Source organism: Nyctibius grandis, chromosome 4 (genome assembly GCF_013368605.1).
Source record: "Nyctibius grandis isolate bNycGra1 chromosome 4, bNycGra1.pri, whole genome shotgun sequence".
NCBI classification, from domain to species: domain Eukaryota; kingdom Metazoa; phylum Chordata; class Aves; order Nyctibiiformes; family Nyctibiidae; genus Nyctibius; species Nyctibius grandis.
In genome coordinates, this window is record NC_090661.1 from 27,999,998 (window position 1) to 28,025,739 (window position 25,742).

Sequence of the window (25,742 nt, forward strand, 5' to 3'; positions counted from 1 at the left end):
TGGAAGAAACTTTTAATGTAATGTCAGGAAAGTTCCTCCTTTCCCAAACACTCAAAGGCCGTCCAGCTTACATTGTTTGCTAATATGTTACTTTGAACATGCAGTAGTAGATACAGACTTGTGTTGAAAACCCAGAGTTCTCAATTGTCAGTGAATAAATACTATTCCGAGTAAGGATGACGAACAGCAAAGGTGGTGGAGCTGGTATTCAGCAGTGTTTGCTTGTCCTTCATATGTTCTTTTCTTTTGCTGGTTTAGCTGCTGGTTTCACTTGCTTGCAAATAAACAAACAATCCATCTTAAAGCAGGTCTCTGTGACCTGTTTAAAACTCTTGTCTACTTTTCCACTGAATTACTGTCCTTTTGAGGAATGGCCTGTGTGAAAGCACCCGGGGGACGGGGTTCCTGTGGGACAGGAACCCAGCTTTTGGAAACAACTTCCTCTGCAAGTGTCCAGCAAGACAATCAATTGGCTTTTCGTGAGTCTTGTCTTTCATTTTTGTTTGAAAAAATCATCAGCCACCGTGTAAGAGGAGTCACTGGGAGAAGGTTCATGGAAGTGACCACTGGGGACAAAGCACAAAGTGCGGGAAGCTGATATGAAGAAAGGCATCTGCAAGTCCTGAAGATGCATAGAGTAATGAATGGAACTGAGTTAGATCATAGGCAGTGTAAGTGTGTTTGGGGGATGCTTCATGCTTGTCTTGTTGCTTTTTAACCAGTTGCTGTGATGATAGGCTGGAGCAAGGGTACTCGGGTCTGTGGTTCACAGGTGAGTCCTTCTGATAAGAGTTTTGGCCCTCAGATGTGGATTTGAAACAGGTTGCAGTCTGTATGAGGTTGTGACAGCCTGTTCCTTTTCTGAGGGTCCTGTAGTTCACTCTTGTGGTTCAGTGTATAGATGGTTGACAACTGCCAACTGATAGACTTGCATACGTATTAGATACAAGTCTGCTATCTGCTTGCACATGGCTTCACGTTACCACGTGGTACTCTGTGCTTTTTGGGTGTAAGATGAGTTTGTGTTCAATCCAGAAGTGTGGTATTGAAAGGCTCTGAGGCTGCCCCATTTTAAAGGGTGGGCCCCATTTTAAATGGCGGGCACCATTGAGCTAAATCAAGACACTAAATTCATGATGCTAATGTTCATTGGGCGGGTGGTGCAACATGAAAACAGGAATCCCTTTAGGCACACCACTTGAGGTAGTGTACTCCACTTAGCAAATCAAGTGAACTACCATGAACCTCCATGTGGCCTGGAGGTCTGTCACAGGAGGTGGTACAGAGCAGTGTGAATTCCCCCCACCCCTCTGCTATCCTGCTGCACGCTGACTTTTCTGTGTGTCTGCTAGTGCTTTTTTAGCCTTCCCAATGCTGCTTTTCCCCCACCATACGCTGCCTGACATCCTTTGTAACTGTGACCAGTGCTAATGCTCAGTAAAGTTTTGTACATCTTTCTTGGCTCTGCGTAGTTCAAGGTTTGATTCAGTTCCTGAATCTTTGGTTTTTTGCAGCACACAATGAAATCCACAGTGTCTTGTACGGTGGAAACACCTCTATTGAATTACAAAGGAATTTGTTTTTCGGTGCTTATAACCTTTCCTGTCCTCTCATATCCTAACAAGAGCTTTCTCATTCAGAAACACCCCTGATGGGGCATCTCAAACATTGTCTTGTAGAACATGAACAGGTGAGACTGAAAGTGAGGAGGAGCAGACTGCATGCTGCTTATTGCCCTTTTCTGGCTCCTCTTGTGGAGGACTGCTATGGGAGAAAGGCAGGGGATGCAAATATCAGTTCTTCCTTGTATCATCTTTAGTTCCCCCCTCCATGCTCAGGAGCAGGTTCTGAAAGGGCTCAGTGCTCATGTGCTTTTGAAAATACTAATCCAAAAACCTCAGTGCTCTGAGAAAACTGTTTCAAAACCCAGCACTCAAAGCACCTTGTCTGGGGCTAGCTATGTAATGCAGGCGTCTGCAAGAGAGGAAGGATTTCTGCAGCAGACAGAGCCTCTGATAATGGAGTTAAAATACCTCTTGAAGATATATCTGTTCAGAGGCAGCATCCCTTGGAATTCTCTCATTGGGAAGTAGGTGTAGAGAGTCTCAAATTGATTCAGTGCTGTGCAGTTGTGCATATTTTTAATTCTTTGTTGGTGAGATCTGCCTCTAATGTGAAATTATTCTGGAAAAATTCACAATAAATTCCTATGCTTTGCAGAGGATCATTGCAATTGTCTGTCCGTGCCAGTCCAGTTTTTTTTACTCTGAGAATTGCATATACTCTCATCTAGTAATGGGGACAATGTGTCTGCATCTAGTTATCAGCACTGGTAAAGAGATGGTCGTCTATCCAGCTGCCTGGCGCTTCACATCTCTCTGCTGGCTGGCTCCATTCCTCAGGCTCTTCGGCCTCTAGCAATGATGCCCCCAGCAGCATAAGCCCTGGTGCATTGTTTGCCTTTTAAGAATAGCTTCTGGAGGATGGAGTAAACAAAGAGACAGAAGGAGGAGCTGTCTTCCTTCTGTGTAACAGAGGGATGTTAGCAACCCTGCACAGGGAATGTTTTCACAACTGCTCGCTGGGGTGGCTGGAGGTACTGGTTACCTCTGAGTCCTCCCTGCAGATGGCCTTTTGAAAGACACCATCTGTGCAGTGGCCTTTGACCATGGCCAAGTGAGCGAATGCATGTCCTGGACTTTTGCTGCCTGTTAACCACAAGATGCACTGCATTTTCTAAATGAGGGTAAAAGATGATTTTGATTGATAAAAGGACTGAAAAGGGGGGAAGATGGCCAATATTGCCCTAATGATGCGCCCTGAAAGCTTATGTTTTGATTTTGATATTCATGCATTTTAACAAAAAACTGAAATTAATTATTTCCAAATTGTGCAGGGAAGCCTAGGTATCCTGAGTGCCAAGAGGCTCAGGCATTGCAGATGCAAGAGAAGTAGAGTGGTAATATGGAGGCTTGAAACAGTATCTCCATTCTGATATTGTTTTTTATTCCATTTCTGTATGTGAATTTGATATCCAGGATGAATGATGGCATTAGGTGGAAGATGCCCTCATAAAATTCCACTTAATATGCCTATGAAGCCTAGAGATAAATTTTGAGAGCTGCTTTAAGTCTTCAGTTATTAGCAAGTTCATTTCCCTCACCCAGTGCTTCAAGATATGCTGAAGCACTGACTAGTTAGTGAAATGTATTTTCCACCATGAGAAAGGGAACTTGGTACAGAGCTCAGTGTTAAAGAAGCTTAACCTGCTACTTACCAGTTTGTGTACTATGTCACTGGGCTTCTGCAGGTCCTTACTGGTTCTCAGATTGGGTAGCAGTGTTTCTGCCACGTACTCCAAGAACAGTTACCAAATGCTTCACTTATATCTATTCAGATCACACCTGCCGCCTTTTCTTCCTTTACTTTTTTCTAATTCTATCTACAAAAGCAATTAAATTTCATGCACGCAATTATTTGACTTACTGCCTACTGCATGTGGCTCACTCTTTCATTGTTTTCATATATCTTCTTTTTTCTCTTTGTTATATTACTGTCTTTAAGGATAAACGTTATACTTAGGAGAGAGTAATTGGCAATTTAAGTATGGCTTTCTTTTTGAAGAATGCTGCTAAGTTGGCTTTTCTGACCTTTTGTCACTTCCTTAGTTTTTTGTAATGTATTAAAAATCAGGTGTGAATGGCTCAAAAAAGTTAACTACTTAATTCTTTTTTTGTTTGTTTGTTTTTTTTAATTTTCTTAATGAGTGCAACTAGCTGCTATGTCTGGCTTCTTTTCTTACTCCCTAATTGCATAAGTACCCTTAGATATTTTCTAAGTGGAGACTTCAGAGAGAAAATTCAGTATCTCGTCTAGTTTGAGTTATCATTGATTTTTGTCCTTAGCCTCACTGGTGAATAGACCTTTTTTCATTCTAGTACCATTTTCCTCATGTTTATTTTTAGAATGTCTTTTCCCTCTTTGGCAGCACCAGTCCATCCTGCTTTCTTATAACCTTTCTTTTCTGCACAGGTCTATACTAGACCTTCCTTGTTCGGTTATTTACTCCCTTGGCTTTCCAGTAAGATCATCTTTAATTTTCTGGTCTTTGATCCAGTTTATTTGTGGAGTTTTATTCATTGTCCTTTATGCCCATGTTTTCCAGCAGGACTGTAGTGAATCCAGCTAGCAAATAAAACAGCCAACTTTTTCGTCGTTTTCTTTCCCCTTTTTAAATCCTCAAGCTATCTGGTCTGTAAACGGTCTCAACTCAATGTCTACAAACTGAGTAATTGGAGTAATAATTGTGGATTTGGGTTTTTTGTCGATTTTTTTCTTTTCTTTTTTTTTTTTGAGCAGGTTTCCCCTGTATGCTAAACGGAACACTTTTTAGTTGCCTAATTTCAAAGCTACTGAAGATTAATAATATAAAACGTGGCTTGCCCTGTGGATGTCATTGAGATTAGACCAAGCCAAGATCTTGGTTCTGGAGCGTGGCAGCTTTGTGTTTGCACATTGCGTTGTTGTATTAAAAAAAAAGCATTTGCTATGCTTGCTAATTTTAAACGTTTATTTTGAAGTTGATTTCTCCCATTCTAAATGCATTTTCCTGGTTTAGTTTGTTGGCATAAGATCTACAAAACAAGCCTACTTCGAAGCCGCCTTTGAATCAACATAAATGTTAGTTTCTGCTAAAACGCTGGTGAAGGTTCAAAGACGACTAAAGAGTGACTTTGGCTCTCGAGACTTGTAACAGTTTAAGATGTTTAAGGCCTTAGAAGGCTTAAGCAATTTGCGCTCCCCCAAAGACTCCTAACATCCTAAATTGTCTAAGCCACTGGAAGAGCTGATAGATCATAAACAGCTTAAGATATGCTGAAGGTTCAAAGCTTATTTGGAGTATAGTCTGCCTGTAATCACTTTAAGCAATTAGCAAGCCTTTAGCTTTTTAGAGGACTTTAAGCAAGTTATCCATCTTTAGAGCTTGGTTTAAGGTGATACCAAGCTAAATTGTTCTTACTTAAGGAACTTAAAGCTCTGTGTTCTGGAATCTGTTATTTACCTTCCAGAGTATCCCTACATACTTGGTGTGGTTGGAGCCAGGTAAGTGAAGGATACCATGGAATACTGGCAAGATTTTGAGTGAGAAGAAAATCAGTGAAAATTCAGGAAATTCTTATTTGGTCTATTTCTGCCTTGTTTATTCTAAGCTCTTTGGTCTGTGTGGTATGTTCTTATTCACATAAACATGCTTTTTTTTTTCTTTTAAATAGTGCTAAAACTACTGTGTAGTGCACTATATGATACACAAAAATCTTACCAGTGTTGTAGGAGCAAATCTTAACTCTGGGTCTTTCTTGCACGAGTGTTTTGTCCATCTGCTTACAGTAGTGCATTAATTCAAATATTTTGCATTTAATGATGGCCACAGTATGCCCCCTCCAAATTGGGATATAACTCTTCTAAATGTCAAAGTAGCTGATGTCTAGTTACATCATCAGTAGCACAGAAGCACATTCGGGACTAAGGTTCCTCTTGTTCTCTCAGACGCAAGTTACACCTTCCTATGTCACGCTGAGAGTGCTGTAAAAAGCTCTGGGAAAAGATGCTTTAAAAAACTGTTGTGGCATTTTGGTAGGAGAATTGATATTGGCATGGAGGCTGGGTAAGGGACTTTTCTTGTCCTTATTCCCAACACAAGTTTTGCTGTGTAGCTTTACATCCCTTAGGGGCAGCACTTTCAACCTCAATATTTGTACTTGGGTCCCAAGATAATTCAAACATCCAGACTTCCATACAAAACTATCTCCTGCTCTGTCATCGTCTTGGTGCTTAATTTCCACTTACCACTCCTGTTGAGTGTGTTGGAAGACTGATTCTTAATTTGAGACTTTCTCCCTTGGAATGTATGACAAATTCCTCTTATGCTTTCTGTTGGTGTGTCCTCCATTTAAACTTGTTTAAGGTAGGTTACAAATGCTGGCTTCTGGAAGTCACTTGCCTTTTAACTGTAGTGACCCTGTGGATCAGAAGAAACCATTCTGTGTGGGTTCTCCCTACTGTGTTAATCTCCCTCTTCTCTCTCTCTCTCTGAGGTATCTAACAGCTTAGCTGACTGATGACTCTCTTCCTTAGCTGAGATACCACATTTTGGCCCAGGGAAGATGACTGTTAGAGGAGTGCCTTCTATCTAAATCTTATCAACTTGGCCGCAAGAGCATGGATTGTATCCAGCTTTAGTTGCCCAGTGGTGGGCAGAACAAACTCGTGCATATTCACGCTGTTGAGACAGAAGAGTGTTATTAGCTACTGGTGCCTCCAAATTCATAAGGCTGACCTCATTTAAATAGTGTGAGTTTGAATAGAGCCTCTTCAAAAATCCCGGTATTTAACCTAGCTGGCAGGAGTGCGCGACTGTGCAATCAAATAAACGGGGCCAGTCATCTTGCATAGTGTTCTGAGTTGAGTTGGCATCCTCCCTGAAGCAGGCACACGGCTGCCAGCTGCACCAAGCTGCTTGCTGTCCTGCTTCTGCAGCGCCTTTGGCAATTCAAGTAAGCGTCAGGATGTGTTTCTGCATGGTTGCTGGTTTCCAGGCGGGCAAAGCTTGCAGGATTCTGGAAAATTAGCAGGCTGTATCAGTATAGGGAGCAAAAATGCACCTGCTGCTAGTTGCAGAGAAAGGGTGATCTTTGCTCCTCTGAATGTGATTAATAGGATAACTTCATATGTCACTTAAATGTCTGTGTAGTTGTTAATCATAAACTGCAGGTCTTGTGTTCTCTATGACTTACCTTGTTAGGAATTCCTGTACCCGGTCTCATGCTTTTCCCCTGGCTGGTCATACCTGGGCTGTACTCCAAAGGTGTGCTCGGAAATAGGCCAGTGCCAGTGAAGCTGCCACCTCTTCCTTGGTCAACGGGAATTACTGCCCAGCAGAGCTACTCCAGGAATGCCGTTTGCTGGTTCTATACAGTTCGCATTGCAGACAATTTTCACTTGGATTTGTCTCTGCACGTGGTGCATCGCCTGTGCAGAAAGCTAAATATTTATGAAGTAGGGTGTAAGAAGTGATTGTTTTCCTATTGAGGTAGCTGCTGGGAGTGCCAAACTTTGCCTTATACTGACAATAGTGTTCCCTAGCTAATCATGGGAGCCAGGGATGGGCTTGCTGTGCTGATCATCATGTGCTGGCAGAAGAGATAATGAGCTGCTGACAAGGATGCATCTGGAATCCGGACGAGCATTACATTGCGTGAGATACCATGTACTGCTTCTTCCTTCCAAAACCAGGACAATGGATTCCTGTTAATTAGCATAGTGTCACCTTGCTCTCTGTAGCTCACTGTGTGTTTCCTTGATACAGTTGGAATGGTTTAAGAATGACAAGGGTACACAAAGGGAAGAAAGCACATCTTGGGGAATTCAAATCCTTTGTAAAACTAACCTGGTTTCATATGCTTGCTCTTAGTGATCTTGAATGGACAGTATATTTGAGAAATCAGCTTTAAAGGGTCGTTTATTTTGTGGAGAAAGTGAACCTTGGCAGCATGAAAATCAGATATTCACCTAGCTGTGTGCTGCATGGCGTCACTTTGCAGCTAGTCTTCTCCATGTTGGGCTTGCCACAATCTTCATTCTGGTAATGGGGTTGTACTGATATTTTTAGATGCGATTGCAGGCAGCAATGTCTTAATCAAAATTTAATTCAGTGCTGTAGCAGACCAGTGTACTACTGTTGGGCCTTTCCATGTGGCAGGACTTGAAGAAGGACAGCAGTGCGTTTGCCCATTGCTGCTACCTTCTTCAGTATTGGGGGTGGTTTAAGTGAAAAGACAGTAAGTACTATTTATGCCTTCCTGGACATGCATATCCTACTTGCCAATTATGTTTTTTATGTCTTGCCATCTTGCTCCTGAGCTGTATTGTTATGGTAGAGTTGAGGAACTTTTGTCCTAATCCCTCCTCCTCTTCAACTCCCAATTTTGGATGTGCCAGCTGGGGGATTACCCAGTCGGTTTGTCCTGACCTGTGCTTTGTGGATTTACTTTTCAAATACTGGGTAAGCCAATGAAGTAAATGAAACTTCAGCTTTCTTGTCACGTATAAATTTTGTCATTAATTCCTAGAGCTTGGTCCTAGTTTCCTCAGGGGAACATACCTGAGCTGTGTAGGTAATACCTCCAAGCAGAGGGAGAGGCTGTGCTGCCTAAGGTGTTGGCTCTTGGTGCTTAACAGGCTTTGCTCCGAATCCTTATTCGACTTCCAGCAAAGCCTGCAAGTCTGTGCCCTTCATCCTCTCCAAGCTTGTTAATAATGTGAGCTGGACACAGGCAGGAAGGAAAAGTCCATCTCGGAACAGATCCCTGCTGGGAAAGCCAGGCTGTGAGCAGCTCTGCATTTAACAAAGCTAATGGAAATTTCCAGGAAGGGCTTAGAGAGCTTAGTGACAGCCATAAAAAGGAAGAAAATAAGAACTTGACTAAGTGGACTTCACTGTCCATGACTGATGCAGTGTGGAGAATTACAATTTTGCACCCTGAAGCCCTGGGCAACAATTGGCCTCCTTACTGCGTCCACATCCAAGTGGCAACATGCTCCATGCTACCCAGAGCTTCTACCTTATGCCTTGGAAAATGTAAAGTGCTTCCAGCATTTCCATGTCTAGAGTCTGATGGAGCAAAAGTTAAATGCTTACATTACCTGAAAAATATTCATTTCTCCAGTGTAAGCTCTGCTTCTGTGAAATGAATAGTCAGGCCTTGATTTGCAAATCTCCTGGGAAACGTACTGTGAAGGACTTGCTAATTTACAAAATCCAAGCAATATTTTGCAATGAGACTTAAAAAAGCTTTAGGCTTTCTGAAAAGGGAGATCGCACTGTTTCAAATAGGTGTGGTTAAACCAGTGCAAATCTTTTAAGTGTAATTGAAAATCTGATTTAAACCAAGGTAATTGTGATTGTTACACACATCTTGTTGTGTACTTAAGTTGGTTTAAAGTGCGCTTATGTGATCAAGTTTCTAATGCAGGCATGGTCTTAAAACTTGCACTTAATCTATCCAATAGCAGCATTTCTTTGATGAAATCTTTGCTTATTAAGAAGGGAAGTGATGATGTTTGTATAAAAGAAAGTGCTCAGCCAGTTTCCTCTGTTGAGTTCAGATATTTACTTTCCTCACTGTACCTTGATGCAGTCTGAAACATCTCTTCTGTAGCCTCAATCAATCATCCAAAGGCTGGGAGCAAGCTGGATATTGGTCTTAGGGCTGTGGAGAGGCAGGTGTGGGTTCCAGGTCTGAGACATTCAGATACATGCAAAAGAGAACAAAGATCATGCTGAGGGCTTTATTGCTTGAAGTCTTTTGCAAGAGGTGGAGTTGGGAAAGGGTAAGTTGGTTAGCTGACCAAGGGAAGAGTCTGCTGAAAGGTAGCAGTGAGGATGCTTGCTGCTGCGGTAGGGAAATGCCAGCTGTTTATTCTGAGTCATTTTTGGCCCTGCAGGGAGACACGCTCAGTTCAAACTAAAAAGTCAGGTTGAAGTGGTGCTGAGGATGTTGAACTCCCATCACGGCCAAGTCTAGTGACCTTGGCTTAAGCCTGTTCGTCAGTGTTCCCAGAGTCAGCAATGGGAGCAGTGGCACCAGCTGCTACAGATCCTCCTTCTGGGAAAGGAAAGCAAAGTCCTCAATTCTCTGGCAGTAAATGAGTAGCTAAAAGGACTGTGGCAGTGAAATTCAGTTGATAAATGGCAGCGTTTAAAACCAATGTGCAAAGTCATGTATTAAATGGAATGGCTGTTGATTTCACCATCCTGGGAAAGGTGCAAATTGACAGCATGGAGTTAGAATGGACTTTCCTGTTCAACAGCCTGACTGTACAGTAATGAGCCTCTGCAGAATAGGTGGGAGCAGGAACAGGAGTTTTTAGCCTCGTGTACTGCATGTCAGCTTGATACCATGATGCTTTTGTAGAAGTGAGATGAATCAGACTCAAAGAAGTGCGTGTGCAGGAGCTGAGCTTTCTGTGTAGTATAGGAACATGGTGTTTGGGGGAAGAGAGGAAATGCAGTATTGCCAACTCACATTTTGGCCTAGGGAAAGCTTTGCAGTCGTCTGGTTTCTTGTCTTGGGAGTTGGCAAGCTGGCAAAGACAAGGAGGGCACACAGAGCACCTTGGCGAGGAATACCAGTCATGTAGGTGGCTGTGGGGGACCATGCTGGTACTTTGGAAAGCATGAAGAAGTCTGGAAGGAGGGGGAGAAGAGCATGGGTCAATTTAACTCTGTTGTGTAATAGCTGCAGATGCCAGGCAAGCTAGACTTTTTGTGGAAATTTTGACTACCAGGTCAGAAGGTCTCACTTGCCTAGGGAGTTGTGCTACTTTGCAGACAGCAAAGTGTCACAGCTAAGTCTCAGTCTATTAGGCAGGGGATGGAGCAGCCAGAGGGACTGGTGTGGTTTTAGTGACAGGTTACCATCTGTCAATAAACTCTGAAGCCTTTGTAAATCAGCATCTCCCTGGCAGCTGCTTTCATGTGGTATAATGCAGCGCAGGGCTAGCTCAGCACACACACACACACAAAAAAAAAAGTGATGACTGATTACTTCCTGTAGATTCCATACGTGGTTTTGTTGACCTAATTTTCTTCAGCTTTTGCCCTTTGTGCCGACCTGGGGTGCTGTCACCCCAGCAGCCTAGCCCCAGGCCTCCAGCACACAGCTCTCCTATTGCAGCATGTCTGACCTGCAGCATCCTCTAAGCTGGGGTTCTTACCAGTTCTGCTGAGGCATCTCACTACAGTGACAACAGCTTTTATATGTACGTAAAACACCATGCTTGTGCCCAAGCCATAACCAGCTACCAACTACTTGACCTGAATCCTTCCTTCAGATTATGGGACTACCCTTAGTTCATGCTCTGAGACTGTCTGTCTGGCTCTTCAGATGGAATTCCCTTCTAGGTTTTTTTTTTGGTTTTGTTTGTTTGTTTGTTTTTTTACTCTCATGTGGTGATCACTGCACAGCACTGTTAGCTCTCCACCTAGCACCATCAGGTGTCTGCAGTCCAGCAGTCATGTGGTGGTACACAGCACTGTTTTGAAACCCTCAGGCCAGCTCACAGGGAGCTGGTGTGTCAGCATGGCATGGCAAAACACTGTACATAAAATCTCTTCCACAGTAATGCAGCCCATAGTGCCTCTGGAGGTGGGACACAGCAGTAGGTGGGAGATCTCCATACTGCCTTGGACTGCACAGTGTGTGCCTGTCCTCTGATACTTCTGTATGGCACAGAGTAAGCTGGATTTGCTCATATCCTCTTCCAGTCTAAGAGCTGTTGGGCCTTAGAAATAGTGGGAGATGCATTTAAAGTGTTAGTTTATGGTGGTTTGGTTTCTGTGATTGCCCATAGTCTTCAGCAATGATGTGATGATTAGCTATGCATTGCTAACCTTGCCTGTTCCTGTGAAGTGATTTGCCAGCCCTGGCTTCTCGTATCTTTTTGCGAAATGCATTGTGAATGGTTGCCAGAGCATTGACTGTTCTGTTAAGCTTAATAGCATAAGCTGTAAAATTTAAGTTTGGGACTTTTTGGACACACAAGTAGTTTATCCAGTACAAACTCTTTTGTGGAAACTTATTAAAATATCCTCTACATCTGCCCTTGCTCCACAGTGACTGTCAGTGGCTATATAGAGATTTATTTATAGGTAGAATGAGAACCATTTGTGAAGAAACTAAATGTTGAATAAGAGCAGTGTTTTATTTAGCATTACCTAGTGCAGGAAATGCTGGCAGGCACCACAGAGAGAATTGGCCTTCCCATTCCAATCCTTTGTTTAGTCACTTGGACTTAGGGTACCCTGATTTTATACACACAGTTGTATGTCTTCATTTCCTGAAAATCTTTCTGCTCCTGTTGCTGTGTCTTAGTGCTAACACTGAATTGAAGTGAATGGAATATTCCATAGCAGTCTGGGTAATACAGCGCTCCATGTTTGCAAGGCTGTTTATGGTGATGAGCCCTTTTAATGAAAATCTGAACTGAGCTAGATTTGCAGTTTCCGTAGGGCAGGAATCAACACTGTCCTTCATGTTGTGGGGACGTAATGTGTGCTGGCTGGAGTAGTGTCCTGTCATGCTAATATTTTTTTGCTTCTTTGGTGTTTCAAGGGCCTTAAACTCTGGAGTTGAGTACCACTGGGACCAGCTGAATGAGAACGTCTTCGCTGTGCATTCCAGCAGCAGGAGCATGGAGCGGCCTGGGTGAGTCTTCTGAGTGCGGATTAGAGAGGCCTGACTCTTTCTGCTGCTTTTGTTACATCTGACAGCACCACTTCTTCTTTGTTCCCTTAGCACTGGCAGCTTTAAATATGCAATTTTTCCCCCCTTTGACACTGCCTGGTTGGGTCACCTGGCCTGCTTCCAGCAAGTGACATTCAGTGCCCAAAAGTGCTGCCAGTGATAGTAAAGTACATGTGTCATCTATGGGCTCAGTAACATCCGTGAGCAAGCTGTGGAAGGAACGTGTGGGGCTTGATGCATCAAAAACACCGTGCAAAGCAAATGGCCTTTGAAGGATAAGTGAGAAGCAGGGGGTTTCATAGAGATAAGTGTAAATCCATTGGGCGGTCCTGGTGACTGGTTTTCGTCCCTTTAGTTTCTGGTCATGGGACAGTTGTTTCTCAGCAATAAACTCTAAAAATAAAGCTAAATCCCTTGACAGCCCTATTGGCTGCTTCATCCAGTCTGTGCAGTGATGCACACATTAATTATTCTAAACATGAGTATGATGCTGCAGTCCCTTGCTTCTTGCCCCAGTGACGAGTACTTCTCTGTAAGTTCTCAACAAGAGGGTGACAGTCTTGTTTCTGAATTGTGAGCTCCAGGATATCAAGGAAGTTACGAGCTGGTGTACAGGGCAATGCCTGTGCTGTCCTACAGCCTTGGTCTGAGGGTGAAAAATAAGCAGTAGACATTCTTTATTCTGCGATGTGAGTGGATATTGTCACTACTCATGGTTTTTGACAGCACGTATCAGTCTTGCATGATGGGGTTAGGAACAGCTTGAAGGCAGAAACACTGCTCAAGAATGAACTAGCTCAAAGAGAGAGCGAGAAAAGCGTGGCAGGTTTCAAAACCTTATGAAGAAAGGTTGTAAATGAGGCAATCTTTCCTAGAATCTCTTTACCATTCCCAGCACTGACAGCCAGAGGTTAGTTTTGGAAAGAGCATCCAAGCATTGTCAAGATTCAGCTCTTGTAGCGTCGTACACTTCAACTGCTCGATTCTGAGAAGCTGATGAGCCTTGAGGTGGTTCCTCAAGGATGTTTGCTTTTGAGAACAGAGAATTTCTCTTGTCCGACTGGAACGGGCAGAAATGCCTGCTGGAGTGCATTCATGTGTGATGCTGACAAACTCGGAGGTCCAGAGGAGGGAAGGGATGCAGGCTGCGTCCTTGGGAGTTAAAACCACCCTGCCAACGTGCAGAGGGAGGTTGTGTGAGTGTTTGTGGTCCTGCGCTGCATATTGTGTTGCCTACTCAACTCGGTGACCTCGAGACAGAGTTGTTCTGCAGGCTTAGTGATGCTGCAGGGATATCTGTCTACGCCTGTCAGACACGCTGCTTCTGTGGAAGGGTGAGTGGACTATAAGACTCTTATTGGCTTAAAACTTGAGAGACCAAGCAGATGAGGCTGGAGAGGGCTGTGTGTGTGTGTGTGTGTAAATAAGTGCAGGTCACAATTCCCTCCAGCCCTATCTGCATAGTGGCTAGCAGGTGCCTTGTTGGAGTGAAGGCAAGAAGAGGCTCAGGTGGATGCTTCAATCTTGATGGGGCACGTTGCCTCCAGTGCTCCTGGTCTTATTTGTTTTTCTCTCTTTTCAGAACCAGCAGAGCCACATGGAGGACAGACAGGGACATGGGCCTGATGAATGCCATAGGCCTGCAACCCCGAAACCCCCCCACCTCTGTGACTTCGCAGGGTACCCAGACCTTGGCACCTCAGCTGCAGAATGCCGAGACTCAGACAGAGAGGGAGGTACAGGAGCAGGAATCCGCCTCTGCAGGGACTGGGGAAGGTAGGAGCTCAAGCAATGATTTATCTGACAGAGTTTACCTGGTGAATGAGGAGTTTCCACATAGATTCCATATCCTATCAATGCATTTGGACACTCCTGTTATCTCTTCAGCAAAGATTTCTCCAGCCTAGTTTGCCTGTAGCCAGTCCAAGATCATCAGGAGAGTGAATCTCTGTCCGTATGAATAGAGAAGTTGACTTTTTCACATTATCTTGGAGGGCAAAATAAACTGTTCTCCAGATCATTGTGTCTGTAGAATCAGCTGTACTGGCATCACTCCTCACAAATCTCCTGAACTCTAACCATCAGCAAGGCTGCAAGCTGTTAAGAATTATCCTTTCTGCCTCTGTATTAGAATTTAACTTGGTCCTTCAACCTCTGCATCTAAAACCTGTGCAGGCTTTACAAGCTCAGCATCTGGATACAAAATAAAATACTGTAAATCACTTCTCACAAAGCAGGTATGAGTATTCTGTTTAGTCTGATCGGTGAAGGCTGTGATGAGCATCCAGCTCAGCTATTCAAAAATGTCTCTAGTGTTTTCCAGTCCAGTAAAACTTACCAACATGTAAAGAGCTGGAAGCAACTGATGTGCAATTCCTATATGATGATGATAAAGTCACTGATCTTTTGAAAGCATGATGATTTTGTCCAGGCTTCTTGTCTTTATGCTGTAGCTTTGTGCTTGAATCCAACTCTGAAGGCTTGTCTAGAAAGGAGCTGGGCAGTATATACACAGGAAAGACAGGAGACAGTTTTGAAGTTGTTGGTTCATGATGAACCCACTTGTCTTTGGGAAGCAGCCCATGACATGCCTGTTGGTGCCTGTATGCTTGCTTGTGCTCTGTTCACTCTGAAGGATGCTTTTTGGCATGTGACTCTTCCACAGTGACTGCTGTGCAACATCCAACTTGTGTGATAAGGCTTTGTGTTTCTCTGATCTCGGCTTTTCTGTTCAAAGTTAAGTGGCAAATTCCTGACCTGTGGGGTTTCCCATCTGCTTGTCTCAGCAGAGCTGAGATTAACCTCTCTGGAAGGTTAGTACAGTTGAGGGCGTGTGAATAAGGCTGGAACGTAGGATGTCTGAACAAATGCTGAACTTGTGGGAACTGGTTCTTCCACTGAATGTGGTATACAGACTGAGAACAGGGTACAGTGTGGGACCTTCTTGTGTCAAGGCCATGATGGCTGATGCTGCAGGCTTTCTCTGCTCTGTTAAACCAGTGGAGTTCTCCAGTGCTGCTTCTCTCTGCTGCTGCTCTGCAATTGCCTGAAGGTTTCATTATCTTGTTCTTTCTAATTAACCTTTCAGTTGTCAGATCTAGATCATGGTTCTTAACTAGACCATTAATGAGATGAGGAAGGGTTGTCCTTTACCAGTGCCTTGGGCAGGGTATCTCTACAAAGCAGCAAAACATGCAGCATTTGGAAGAAAACAGGTGTAGATAGCAAGCCTAAGACAGAGACTTCTCTTTGTCTCCCTCTCTTGCTTGGACTAAGATTGGTGGGTTCCACATCTGGTGCGATTTCTGGTTCAGATGCTGACTTACCACATGTCCCCTTGCAAGTGGCCACGCCTGCAAAATGGGCTGTCACACTCCTGTCTCCTGTATAAGGATCATTAGAACAAAGGAGTTATTCAGGAATGGAGGACCTCCTCCAGCAGGTAGCTGAGCTGCAGGAGGTGGTGAGAAGGCTGCGTAACATCAGGGAGGCTGAGAAGGAGTTAGATGGCTGGGTCCAAGTGCAGTCTGCAGTGGTCCCACAGCCAAACAGCCAAAAACTCCCCCAGCGGCACACACAGCAGGGAGGGGGGCCAATAATACAGAAGAATGGATGGTTGCAACAGCAAGGACAGGCAGGAGGAAGAGACTTCCCCCGAAGCCTGAGGTGCCCTTGCAGAACCGCTTCACTGCTCTGTGAACTGAAGAGGAAAGACCCGTCGCATCAGGAGAGACACTGGAGCTAAGTTAGGCAGCCCCGGTGTATAACAACCATGGCAACTAAAAAAAAGCAACGGGTGATAGTAGATGACCCTCTTCTGAGAGGTACGGAGGCGCCCATTTGCTGACCCGATGCACTCTCTAGAGAGGTGTACTGCGTATGGGGGGCTCATATCAGGGATGTCACCGAGAGACTACCAAGCCTTGTACAGTCCACTGACTATTATCTGCTGCTGCTGTTTCACGTGGGCACCAGTGATACAGCCAGAAGGGGTATCAAGAAGGATTACAGAGCCCTAGGAGCGGCGGTAAGGGACTCTGGAGCACAGGTAGTTTTTTCATCAGTCCTCCCAGTCAAAGGGAAGGGGTTTGAAAGGGACAGTCAAATCAGGCAGATCAACAAATGGTTACAGGACTGGTGTCACAGCCAGGGGTTTGGCTACTTAGACCGTGGGACTCGCTTTGAGAAACCTGATCTACTGGGGGCTGATGGGGTCCATCTGTCAGAGAAGGGGAAGAGCATCTTTGGTCATAGGCTTGCCAAGCTAGTGAAGAGGGCTTTAAACTAGATTTGCTGGGGAGGGGAATATCAATCCATCAATCCCACCAGTTTGGTGCCAAGGCCAGCAATAGGTGCCCAGAGCCTCGAGAAGGATCACAGGTCAGCCGGAGAGCACCTGAGGAGCAGCACAAGAAAACTGATAACAGTTTTAAACTGAAAGAGGGTAGATTTAGGTTAGATATTAGGAAGAAATTCTTTACTGTGAGGGTGGTGAGACACTGGAACAGGTTGCCCAGAGAAGTTGTGGATGCCCCCTCCCTGGCAGCATTCAAGGCCAGGCTGGATGGGGCTTTGAACAACCTGGTCTAGTGGACATGTGTCCCGGTCCATGGCAGAGGTGTTGGAACTAGATGATCTTTAAGGTTCCTTCCAACCCAGACCATTCTATGATTCTATTCCAGTATGGATGCATGCGCTGGAGATGAGCCAAGCGGACTTACCCTGTAGTTGATCAGTTCTTATGCCAGTTGCATCCTCAGTGGAAATTCCTGTGCAAAGGCTCAGGAGCAGCTCAAAGCAGGGAGCTGTCAAGACATTAACTATCAGGAGCATGTGGGATGCAAAAAACCAACTGTAATCCAAGATACAAGGACCTATCATGAAGCAGAAAGACTAATTTTCAGCTGCTGTTACCAACGCCTCAACCAGTTAGCCAGGAACTTGCGGCATCAGTGGTCTGTTTCATCCAAGAGTCTTTGTGCTTCATGTTACACTTGAGCCCCATTGTGCTGCTTGTGACGCTAAGGTTACTGTTTTTCCAGCATCATAAACTGTTGTGATGCTCATCCCGTGTGTTCAGGCAGGCTAGATTAGGTGATGTGCTGCTTTTCTGATTATTAATTTGCCCACTGTATCTACCATAACTCTTTGTCTGTTGAAAGGGAAACAGTGTTTCCTAATAGCAGGATCTAGATGTCAGGGACATGAAGGGGGCGGGGAGAAAAAAAAAAGGGAAAAAATGTGCCACCACTAACTTGGTGTGTGACCTAGGGCAAATTATTAATCATCTACCAAATGGTAATAAATCTTCCCATAGTACAGTACACCAGGGGCTGTGAAGATTAATTAGTGTTTTGTATGAGGCTTTGAAGATGTAAATCAGTACGTAAAGGCTTAGCAGTATTAACAGCAGCAGAATGGATAAATCAGATGTCATTCTGAGTAATGTGAAGGAAAGTGTTTTAGTTATTGCCTTGTCATGAGGGAAAACAAAATAAACCAAACCACAAAAAGCCCTTGAATGTTTTAAAAAAAAAAAAAAAAAAAAAAAAGAAAGGCTAGTGCTACCCCCAAGAGTGGGTTTCTGTCCTATGTCCTGTTAGCCCCACTGATGTGGGGAATTCTGGCTCAGGGCATTTCTTGCAGATATGTGCTTACTGTACAAAAAAAAAAAAAGTATGCAGAATTGCATCAGAAATCTAATTAAGCTCTGTGTGGGTATAAATAGTTTCCTTTTCTCATGCAAAGCTCTGCGGGGACTTTGCTGTTCTGATTATCTTTCTACCTCCTTTGGAGGAATGAGTATATGACGACTTTATTAGAAGTGAATCCCTCTAATGTCTGTATCTTTATGTTTTGCAGCAGTTGATAGCTGCCTTGTGAACTCTGCTCCCAAGCCACACATAAACCAAAGGAAGTGAGAGTTGAGAGAAAACTAGGAGAAGGTACCAAGAAATGCCTAAAACAGTGTTTCAGCTGACTCCTACTTTCTTTTAAGCTGACAGACATAGTTGAAATAGTGATGGAGTTGTAACTTTGAGGCACTCTTAATTAGAAACAATCTCTTGGGAGTTCTACTCTGCTTGCCCTTGCACATGGACAGGCATGATGGGGGAGGGATCTGTATTCAACTGGCGAATTAAATCTCACTTAAAAACCAAGAAAAATTCCTAATGAGATTTAATGGCACAAAGCTTTAACCTTTAGAAATTGTAATTCCCAGTCCAGACTGTGGCTACCACTTGTTCAGGCTGCTGGGTCTGTGGAGTAGGGTGCAAGTGTCAGTAACTGTCAGGGACTGCAACTGTGCAAAGGTGTTGCAGGCTGAGGGAAAGGGACCTGTGCAGAGCTGCAGGACACTTGTTTGATTGTGCGCCCATGCTGTCCCCTGGCTATTGACAGGATATCAAGACACCTTTCAGGTAATCCAGTTGTTTAAAAAGAAAAAAAAAATAACCCACACTCAAAAAAACCTTGATGGAAATAACCGAAAGGCAATTCTCATGTCAATTCCTATCATCTGCATTGTCTTTGGGGCTTAAAATTCGGATAGCTAGCTCAGTGCTCATTGTGCGAGTAGGCACGTGTTATGGACTACTGAAATTGTAGCCATCGGAATACTTGCTGTCAGTGAATTGCTGCTTTGCCTGTCTTTGAAGGAGCAGCATACTGACTACTGTCATGCCATATGCAGGTTTTAACCTATTTGGTTGAAGTGTTTCTCACCAGCTAGTACAAATTTCCCATCATGTCCAGCTGCTTTCAGAGGTTGCAGCAGATATTTTGAGAGGGGAAAAGGGTTGTAAAATGAAGGCTTGGGTTTGTGGGATTTAGTCTGTTCAGTTAGTAGTGAACAGACAGCACATGCAAATGAAACTTTCCTGGTATAAGCAAACATCCTGAGGATGCCTAAGGAGCACTTATAAGCAGAGTCAGTGTGCCTGCATGTGGTGTAACTTATTTAATCTGAGACATGAGGAACGTGTGTCAAGGCACTGCACGGGCAAGAATACCGGGTCCCCAGCCGAGCCTCATGAATGCTAAAAAGAAACATATCATTTTACATTAGCTGAACATGTTCTTTCAGTCCTATTGTCAGATGTGATGTGACTTTTGCGCAATTAGTGTGGAAAAGGGAACCAGGACACCAGGGATGAGCTTCCAGATCTGCGCCTCATTCTCCAAGTAGAAACATGGGTAGCTCCCTTAACCTTTCATCTGCCTGTCCATCAGTAAAATTTGTGCCCTATGTCCTACAGAACCACAAATTTTGATTTCTCTTTAAAGCCCTCTGAAAAGCACTACCTAAAAAATAGAATCAGGTTCTAGAAACGTGTACTACGCAAGCCTTTACAGTGTGAGCTACTCTAAGTACCTGGCTCTCTTGGAATAAATTATGGGGGCCACTTTTAAACTCTCATTACAAAAATAAGTTTCACTCATACAAATAACCAAGGTGAGATACTGCTAAGAAATTTGTTACAAGTCAAAGCAGTTGTGTCTTTTCTGAGTCCTGTGGAGTTGTTACGATTAGCTACCTCAGAAAGTAAGTGTGAACATGCTTCTGAGCTTGGTTGGGGAGAAAACTGGTAGTATTTCTTCCTGCGCTAAGGGAGATGTGATTGTTCATAACTGGTTATGCTGTGCTGTGACTCTCCTTTTCTTATTCTTATGCAAGGAGTGAATTCATTTAAAAATCCTGATATTTTTATCTTTGAGCATCTGAATTAGTGGGTCAACTCACACCTCAGAGCTATTATTCCAGTGCTTACTCTTAGTTCTAATTTTGAAGCTTTGTTTGCAAGCGTGGCTACTAACTACTGCTGGTTTTAGAAAGAGGAAAGCTGAAAAGAGGAAAAAAATCAAGAGCAATGTCAGTATATTGCACAGCCACAAAGGAGCCTGATCTCATCCTTGCTTCTGTGAGCTTTGCTCTTTATCAGGTGTGTGCCAGCCGTGCCCAGAGATAAACAAGTTGTACTTCCCGTAAGTGCTTCAGAGACCCCTTCATTTAAGAGTAGAAATGCTCCTGCCTTATGCTCAGCTCCCTTGAAAGTTACCAGATGTTTACCTTTGTGGTCTTCTGTGTCAAACGCTTGTCTTGCTGGAGTAGCATGGCAGAGGACTTCTAAAGGCAGATGCATTAGCTAGGGAGTATTTTGTTAAATGATGGAGCCAGTCAGCTAGATTGACAGAAATCCCCCAGTCTTTGGGATAATTACTCTCAAGAGTAATGTTTTGTGTCTGTGTTTGGGATAGATCAGGTTTTGGACCTCTGGAAAGGTCACTTTGGTTAGAGTAGAAAAGGTTTGTAAGAACACAGCACTGTGGACACGGACACTAATACTTGTATGCAGAAGGGAACCATGGGGGTTGCTTTTCTGTCCTGTAGGCACAAAATTTGTGTCCCTGTCCAGAAAAAGATGGAGACACTGTCTCAGAATTGCTTCCTGCTCTATGATGGATTCTGATACAGGGACAGGGTAGGTGGAGGACGAATTGGCAGCTGTTATGCTTACACTGGTACTTCATGCACTGTAGCTGGTTAGCTCAGTTGTCTAGATTTCGTAGTGGTCTGTGAGGTTTTTCTATTTTACTGACCCTAGAAGGTAGGCTTAGAAGAATGAGAGCTTAAGATAAAGGATTTTACAGAGCCTGGGAGATCAGAATGTAATTTTGAGCATAAAATGAGAGAAGAGGAATTGCCTTCTCTGTATGGGGAATTACATGTGCTGTCACTTGGGCGACTCCTGCACAAGTTCAGGTTCGTGCTCTGGATATGTCTAAACTCTCTGGAGTCTGAAAAAAGTGTCACAGGTATGGGGTTTCTCTGTCCTGGTTTTTGTTCAGCTGGTGTGTGGGGAATGTGGTTTGGTCACTGCAGCAAGTTGAAACTTAGAGCAGTCTGAGGTGTGGGGTTATGGCATTGCTGCTGTTTTTGGTAAGTGCCTGTGTGGCACACTCTGAACCTCCACCCAAATGGAAGTTAGCTTATTTCGCTTGCACTGAGTACTGATGGAGTCTGCATTGGCAGCCTGGTGAAAGAGCGTGTGTGGGAGTCACCATGCAGTAGAAACAGGCTGTATGCGAATCTGTGCTGTAGTTCAGTGCAAGGGAAATTGCGCAGGAAGCTTTGCTCTGAACCGGTCAGCCAAAGTCATTGTTGAAACCTGAGGGGGGAAAGGGGAGGACAGCCCCCAAAGCAGAGGTGCCTGTTGGCTCCTTGAATGATGAGGCTCACTTCTGGCCCTTGATGGGCTGTCTTTCTGGCATTTCCAACGCTGCTGTATCTCTGTGCTCGTAATCTGAAGGCTCGTGACTTGCTGATTTCTGCTGTGGCATCAGCCCTTGCCTGTTTTCTGAGCAAGCAGCTGCCTCAACTGGAAATTCAGCCATGGCACATGGTAATTAAGGGGCAGGGAAGAGCAGTGGGTGCTGTGCTGTGTGCTGCCTGCGTGGACTTCTCTGGTGAAGCACATGTTTGTAATGCTAAGGAGCATTGCATGGGGATCCTTGCTGATTCACTGTTCCAATGCTCCTGTATTGGGCTGGTTTATCGTACGTGATCTGTCAAGAGCACAGTACCTGCTGTTTCAGGATTTGTGTAGATAGGGCTGGCTGGCATGTCTCTAAGCCAGGTTGCACATCTTGGCTTTCTCAAGCTTCTTCTCTGGCCTGGCCAGATGGTTGGTAACAAAGTGCTTACAGCTATGCCCTCAGAAGGAAGCAATGACTGAATCCAAAACCATGCTTCTCAAACCTTCCACTTACTTCTGCTCATGAGTAATGCTTCAATATACCCTGGCATGCGTGTTTTTCACACTGAAGCTTCCAGTCTAATAGCTGCCTCTGTCTTTTTTTGGTCTTCGTGCTGGTCAGTCAGGTTCCTCGTTCATGCATCAACCACATCCTAGTTCATGTATCAGCTGCACCCTGAACAGGATTTCTCTGCTAGAGTTGTGGGTCAGGCTGTGCCCAGGGGGTATCCTTGCTCACTCCTCTAGGCTCTGCTCCAGATTCTCGTGTGGTTACTGGCGTCTCTGTGGTCTCACTGATGCTCTAACCAAGGAGCTATGTAATTGCTGTATGTATAGTGGATATAGCAGGCTTACTGCATTCCTAGCAGAAAGGGACTTACTCTACTTGTGAGAATTAAATTTGCCTTTAATGTCCGTAGTATTTCTACAGCAGGGCAGTATGTCAGCAGACTTGCTTGAAGATGAAATTAGCCGTACACTGTGGTGGAGGAAGCTGGTGGTGTTTGATGCAGGTACCACTGAGCCCATGAGGAAAGGGAATAAGCTGTTATTAACTGACTGCACAACAAGTTAACAGCTTTAACCATCTTGCTTTTTAAAAAATAACCTCTACAGTGGCATGGTGTAGAGTGTGCTGAATACCCCAGCTCGTATCTTGGATACATTATCTCCACCCCACAGCCCCAGGTGGTTTTGTCTTCCTAGTCAGTGTGGCATTTTGTTTTTTATTGTGTTTTAACTCCTGCCTACATCTAGCCTTCTTGACATTTGTGTTCATTTCCTTGGTGCCAGGAGAGCTCATGGCTTTCTCCTGTCCTCTAATCAGCACTGCGATAGCTTCATGGAGCTGGGAGTGAGATTTATCTCTTTAATAAGAATCATCAGGATCCCACTGTGGAATGATTCTAGCAGTTTATGATTACAGGTTGTTTTCTCCAAATGGTCTGGGTAGGGTTTGTAGCAAAAGGAGGATGCTGGGAAACAGAACTGGGCTGGACTTGCCTGCCATGGGATTTAATCTCCTGCGTGGACTATTTTTCTGTGAGATTTTGTTCTTCAAAAGTAATCTTCAGCAACCAAGGCATCTGATGATGGTTCCCTCAGAGCTCAGTACAGCCTGACTCTAAAGGGAAGGCACAGAGAGAGAGTAGACGAAGACTCTAGATCTTAAGAGATGTTTTTTGCATTCCTCAAAAGATACCACTCAAGGGGAGCAGGAGCCTACACACTTACCTTTCCTTGATCGTAGGTGATGTGGAAGCACAGACTGTGTTCTGTAGCTGCTGTCTGCTCTTGGCCAGCTGCCTATGTCCTCCCTGCTACTGGGGAGATTGCCATCATGTCACCTGCCTGGGGTGTTCTCAAACAGGTGAAGTAGAAAAGGCCACAGGACTCTCTAACACCATGGTGAAATGTTTGGTTTATTGCAGTGCAAACTGAGTTTTTTCTTCCTGCTGCTGTATGACTGGCTGGACTGTCTCTGCAGCTGTGAGAAAACACACTGCCTCTTTGACTCCTCTTTTTTCCCCCACCTGTATGGCTAGATAAGAGCTGCTTCTCCAAGGCTTGGACATGCAAGTCTGTGAGGGATACCTGTGGGAGTGGCCAAGATTTCTTGACAGAATTCGGGTGCCTTTGTTTGGCATAAAATGTGGGCTCCCTCTGGAACAAAACCCACTTCTGCCCCAGCACATGTGCACTGCATGATGCATCTACCCAGCGTGCTTTCTCTTTGTCTTGTAGTTTGCCTTTTGCACCAAAGTTGCTTCTGCTTTCTCTTGCAGGTGAAGGTCCAGAATACGGGGCCAGTGGGGAGGATGCCCTGAGTAGGATCCAAAGGCTGATGGCAGAAGGTGGCATGACTGCCGTGGTCCAGCGGGAGCAGAGCACCACCATGGCGTCCATGGGTGGCTTTGGCAACAACATCATTGTGAGCCACCGGATCCACCGCAGCTCTCAGACTGGTGCAGAGTCCACCGGAGCTGAGGGCACATCAGCACAGCAGTCCACCTCACAGCAGCTGGCAGCTGAGCTGGAGGGACGGATCCTTTCAGAGTCTATGCAGCTGTCGGAGCATGGCCTGAGCCTGCGGACAGCCCCTGGTGGGAGTGAAGGACAAAGCGCTGGTGACGTGGACTTGCCAGAGCAGGCCCAGTCCTCCATGGACACTGAGGGACCAATTGAATACAGTGACCTAACTAATAATAACCATCTTCCTGACAGCACCAACTTCTATAGTAATGACAGCACCAGTGGGGAGTCGCGGAACAGGTAGAGATTGAGTTGTGTGTTGGTGCTACCCTTGTACTGCTCAGCAGAGACCTGTACCTCACAGCTGGCCAGGAGCTGGAAGAGTAGGGATGTGTGGCTCTGACAGGATGCTGGTGGTTCAGAGGGCTTCTCTATCCTGGGTGAGTGGGAAGGGGTAAGGACTACAAGGGAAGCCATGGGGAAGAAAGCATACTTAACTTCCAACATTCCCACTGCTGAAGAGTTAACAGGAATGTGAACCATACTGACTGCACGTCATGCAGATTTTGAAGCCCCATGGGATCCCCTGAGCTCAGCCCTAACCCTGCAATTCGATCAGTGTCATCCTTTGTAAAGCTTCTTTTCTTTCCTTTTTCCTGCCCTTTTATGCCCAGGGGCTGATCCAGTAGAGTGAAGGAAGGGAAGGGGGCCTGCAGCATCCTTCTGGAGACAGGCAGTCCTACTAGGCAAACCTGGGCGTGATACTCCAGCTCCATTGCTGGAGTGGAGGAGTCTTCCAGGCCACAGTCCGGCTCCGTGGCACAGCACTGCTCCCCACTCAGACTGTGGTGTTCTGAGACCCGTCCTGCCTGCACGGTGGTCTTTTCTGGGAAGAACTGGGCTTTGCCAAAACCTGCATGGCTCAGGATCTGCTCACAGGTGGGGATCTTTCCTTTTTAGAGAGTTAGTTTAGTACTTGGCAGGAACCTAAGCAGAGCTGCTGTATAGATGGATAGAGGGACAGGGGCTACTGTTCTCTAGTCAGGGTGCCGTTCACGCAAGGATGTTCTAAGCTGTGCCAAAATTAACATGGATGAGCCATCCCAGTGGTTTCATGGTGCCAGGACTGAGCTGCACCTCCTTGGCAGGGGGCAGGAAATGTCTTTCAGCTCCAGGCCAAGGTGTGAGGTATGGGTCTGTGATGTAAGGTGTTGCATGTGAAATCTTGACCTTGTACATGTAGTTTCTAGTGGAGAAATCAAGGCTCTGATATTTTGTTTTTAGTCTCAAATGTGATTTTCCTTTTCGTTTGTAACTCTCCATCCCTAGCAGGCTTGTGGAGGAAGGACGGGGAGAGTGTGAGTGCTAACGAGGGAAACACCAAAGATCAATGTCATTAAAATATGACAAACCCTTGCTTGACCTGCTGTCTTCATTTGTGTGATGATTGTCTCTGTGTTCAGCCTTGGGATAGGTACATCCAGCTCAGAAGCTCAAGGTAGCTTACAAATGTCAGATGATGACCACCCCCTTCCCAGGAGGAAAGCAGGCTCAGCCTTTGAGTTGAAAGCCCAAAACTGGGGAAAAGGGAGGAGCATTTGGGAGTCTTGATTGCAAATCGCTTTTTAACCAGTCTGGAGATGAGCAGGCACTTCTGCATTTCCCATCATTCAAGTACTGCAGTAGGGAGAAAGAGGAGCATTTCTCC

At 44.9% G+C, this 25,742-nt stretch overlaps 1 protein-coding gene across 4 annotated transcripts in view; it reads left to right on the forward strand.

Annotated features, from left to right (window-relative positions):
* Positions 1-25,456, forward strand: part of AMBRA1 (autophagy and beclin 1 regulator 1) — a 151,623-nt gene extending 126,167 nt beyond the window's left edge. For all 4 annotated transcript variants that reach the window (XM_068399339.1, XM_068399342.1, XM_068399340.1 and 1 more), the window contains 3 exons: positions 12,174-12,266; positions 13,888-14,081; positions 23,848-25,456. In XM_068399339.1, coding sequence (XP_068255440.1) covers positions 12,174-12,266; positions 13,888-14,081; positions 23,848-24,338 — 778 coding nt within the window. In that variant the 3' untranslated portion in view covers positions 24,339-25,456. The remainder of the gene's footprint in view (positions 1-12,173; positions 12,267-13,887; positions 14,082-23,847) is intronic.
* Positions 25,457-25,742: the final 286 nt, after the last annotated feature.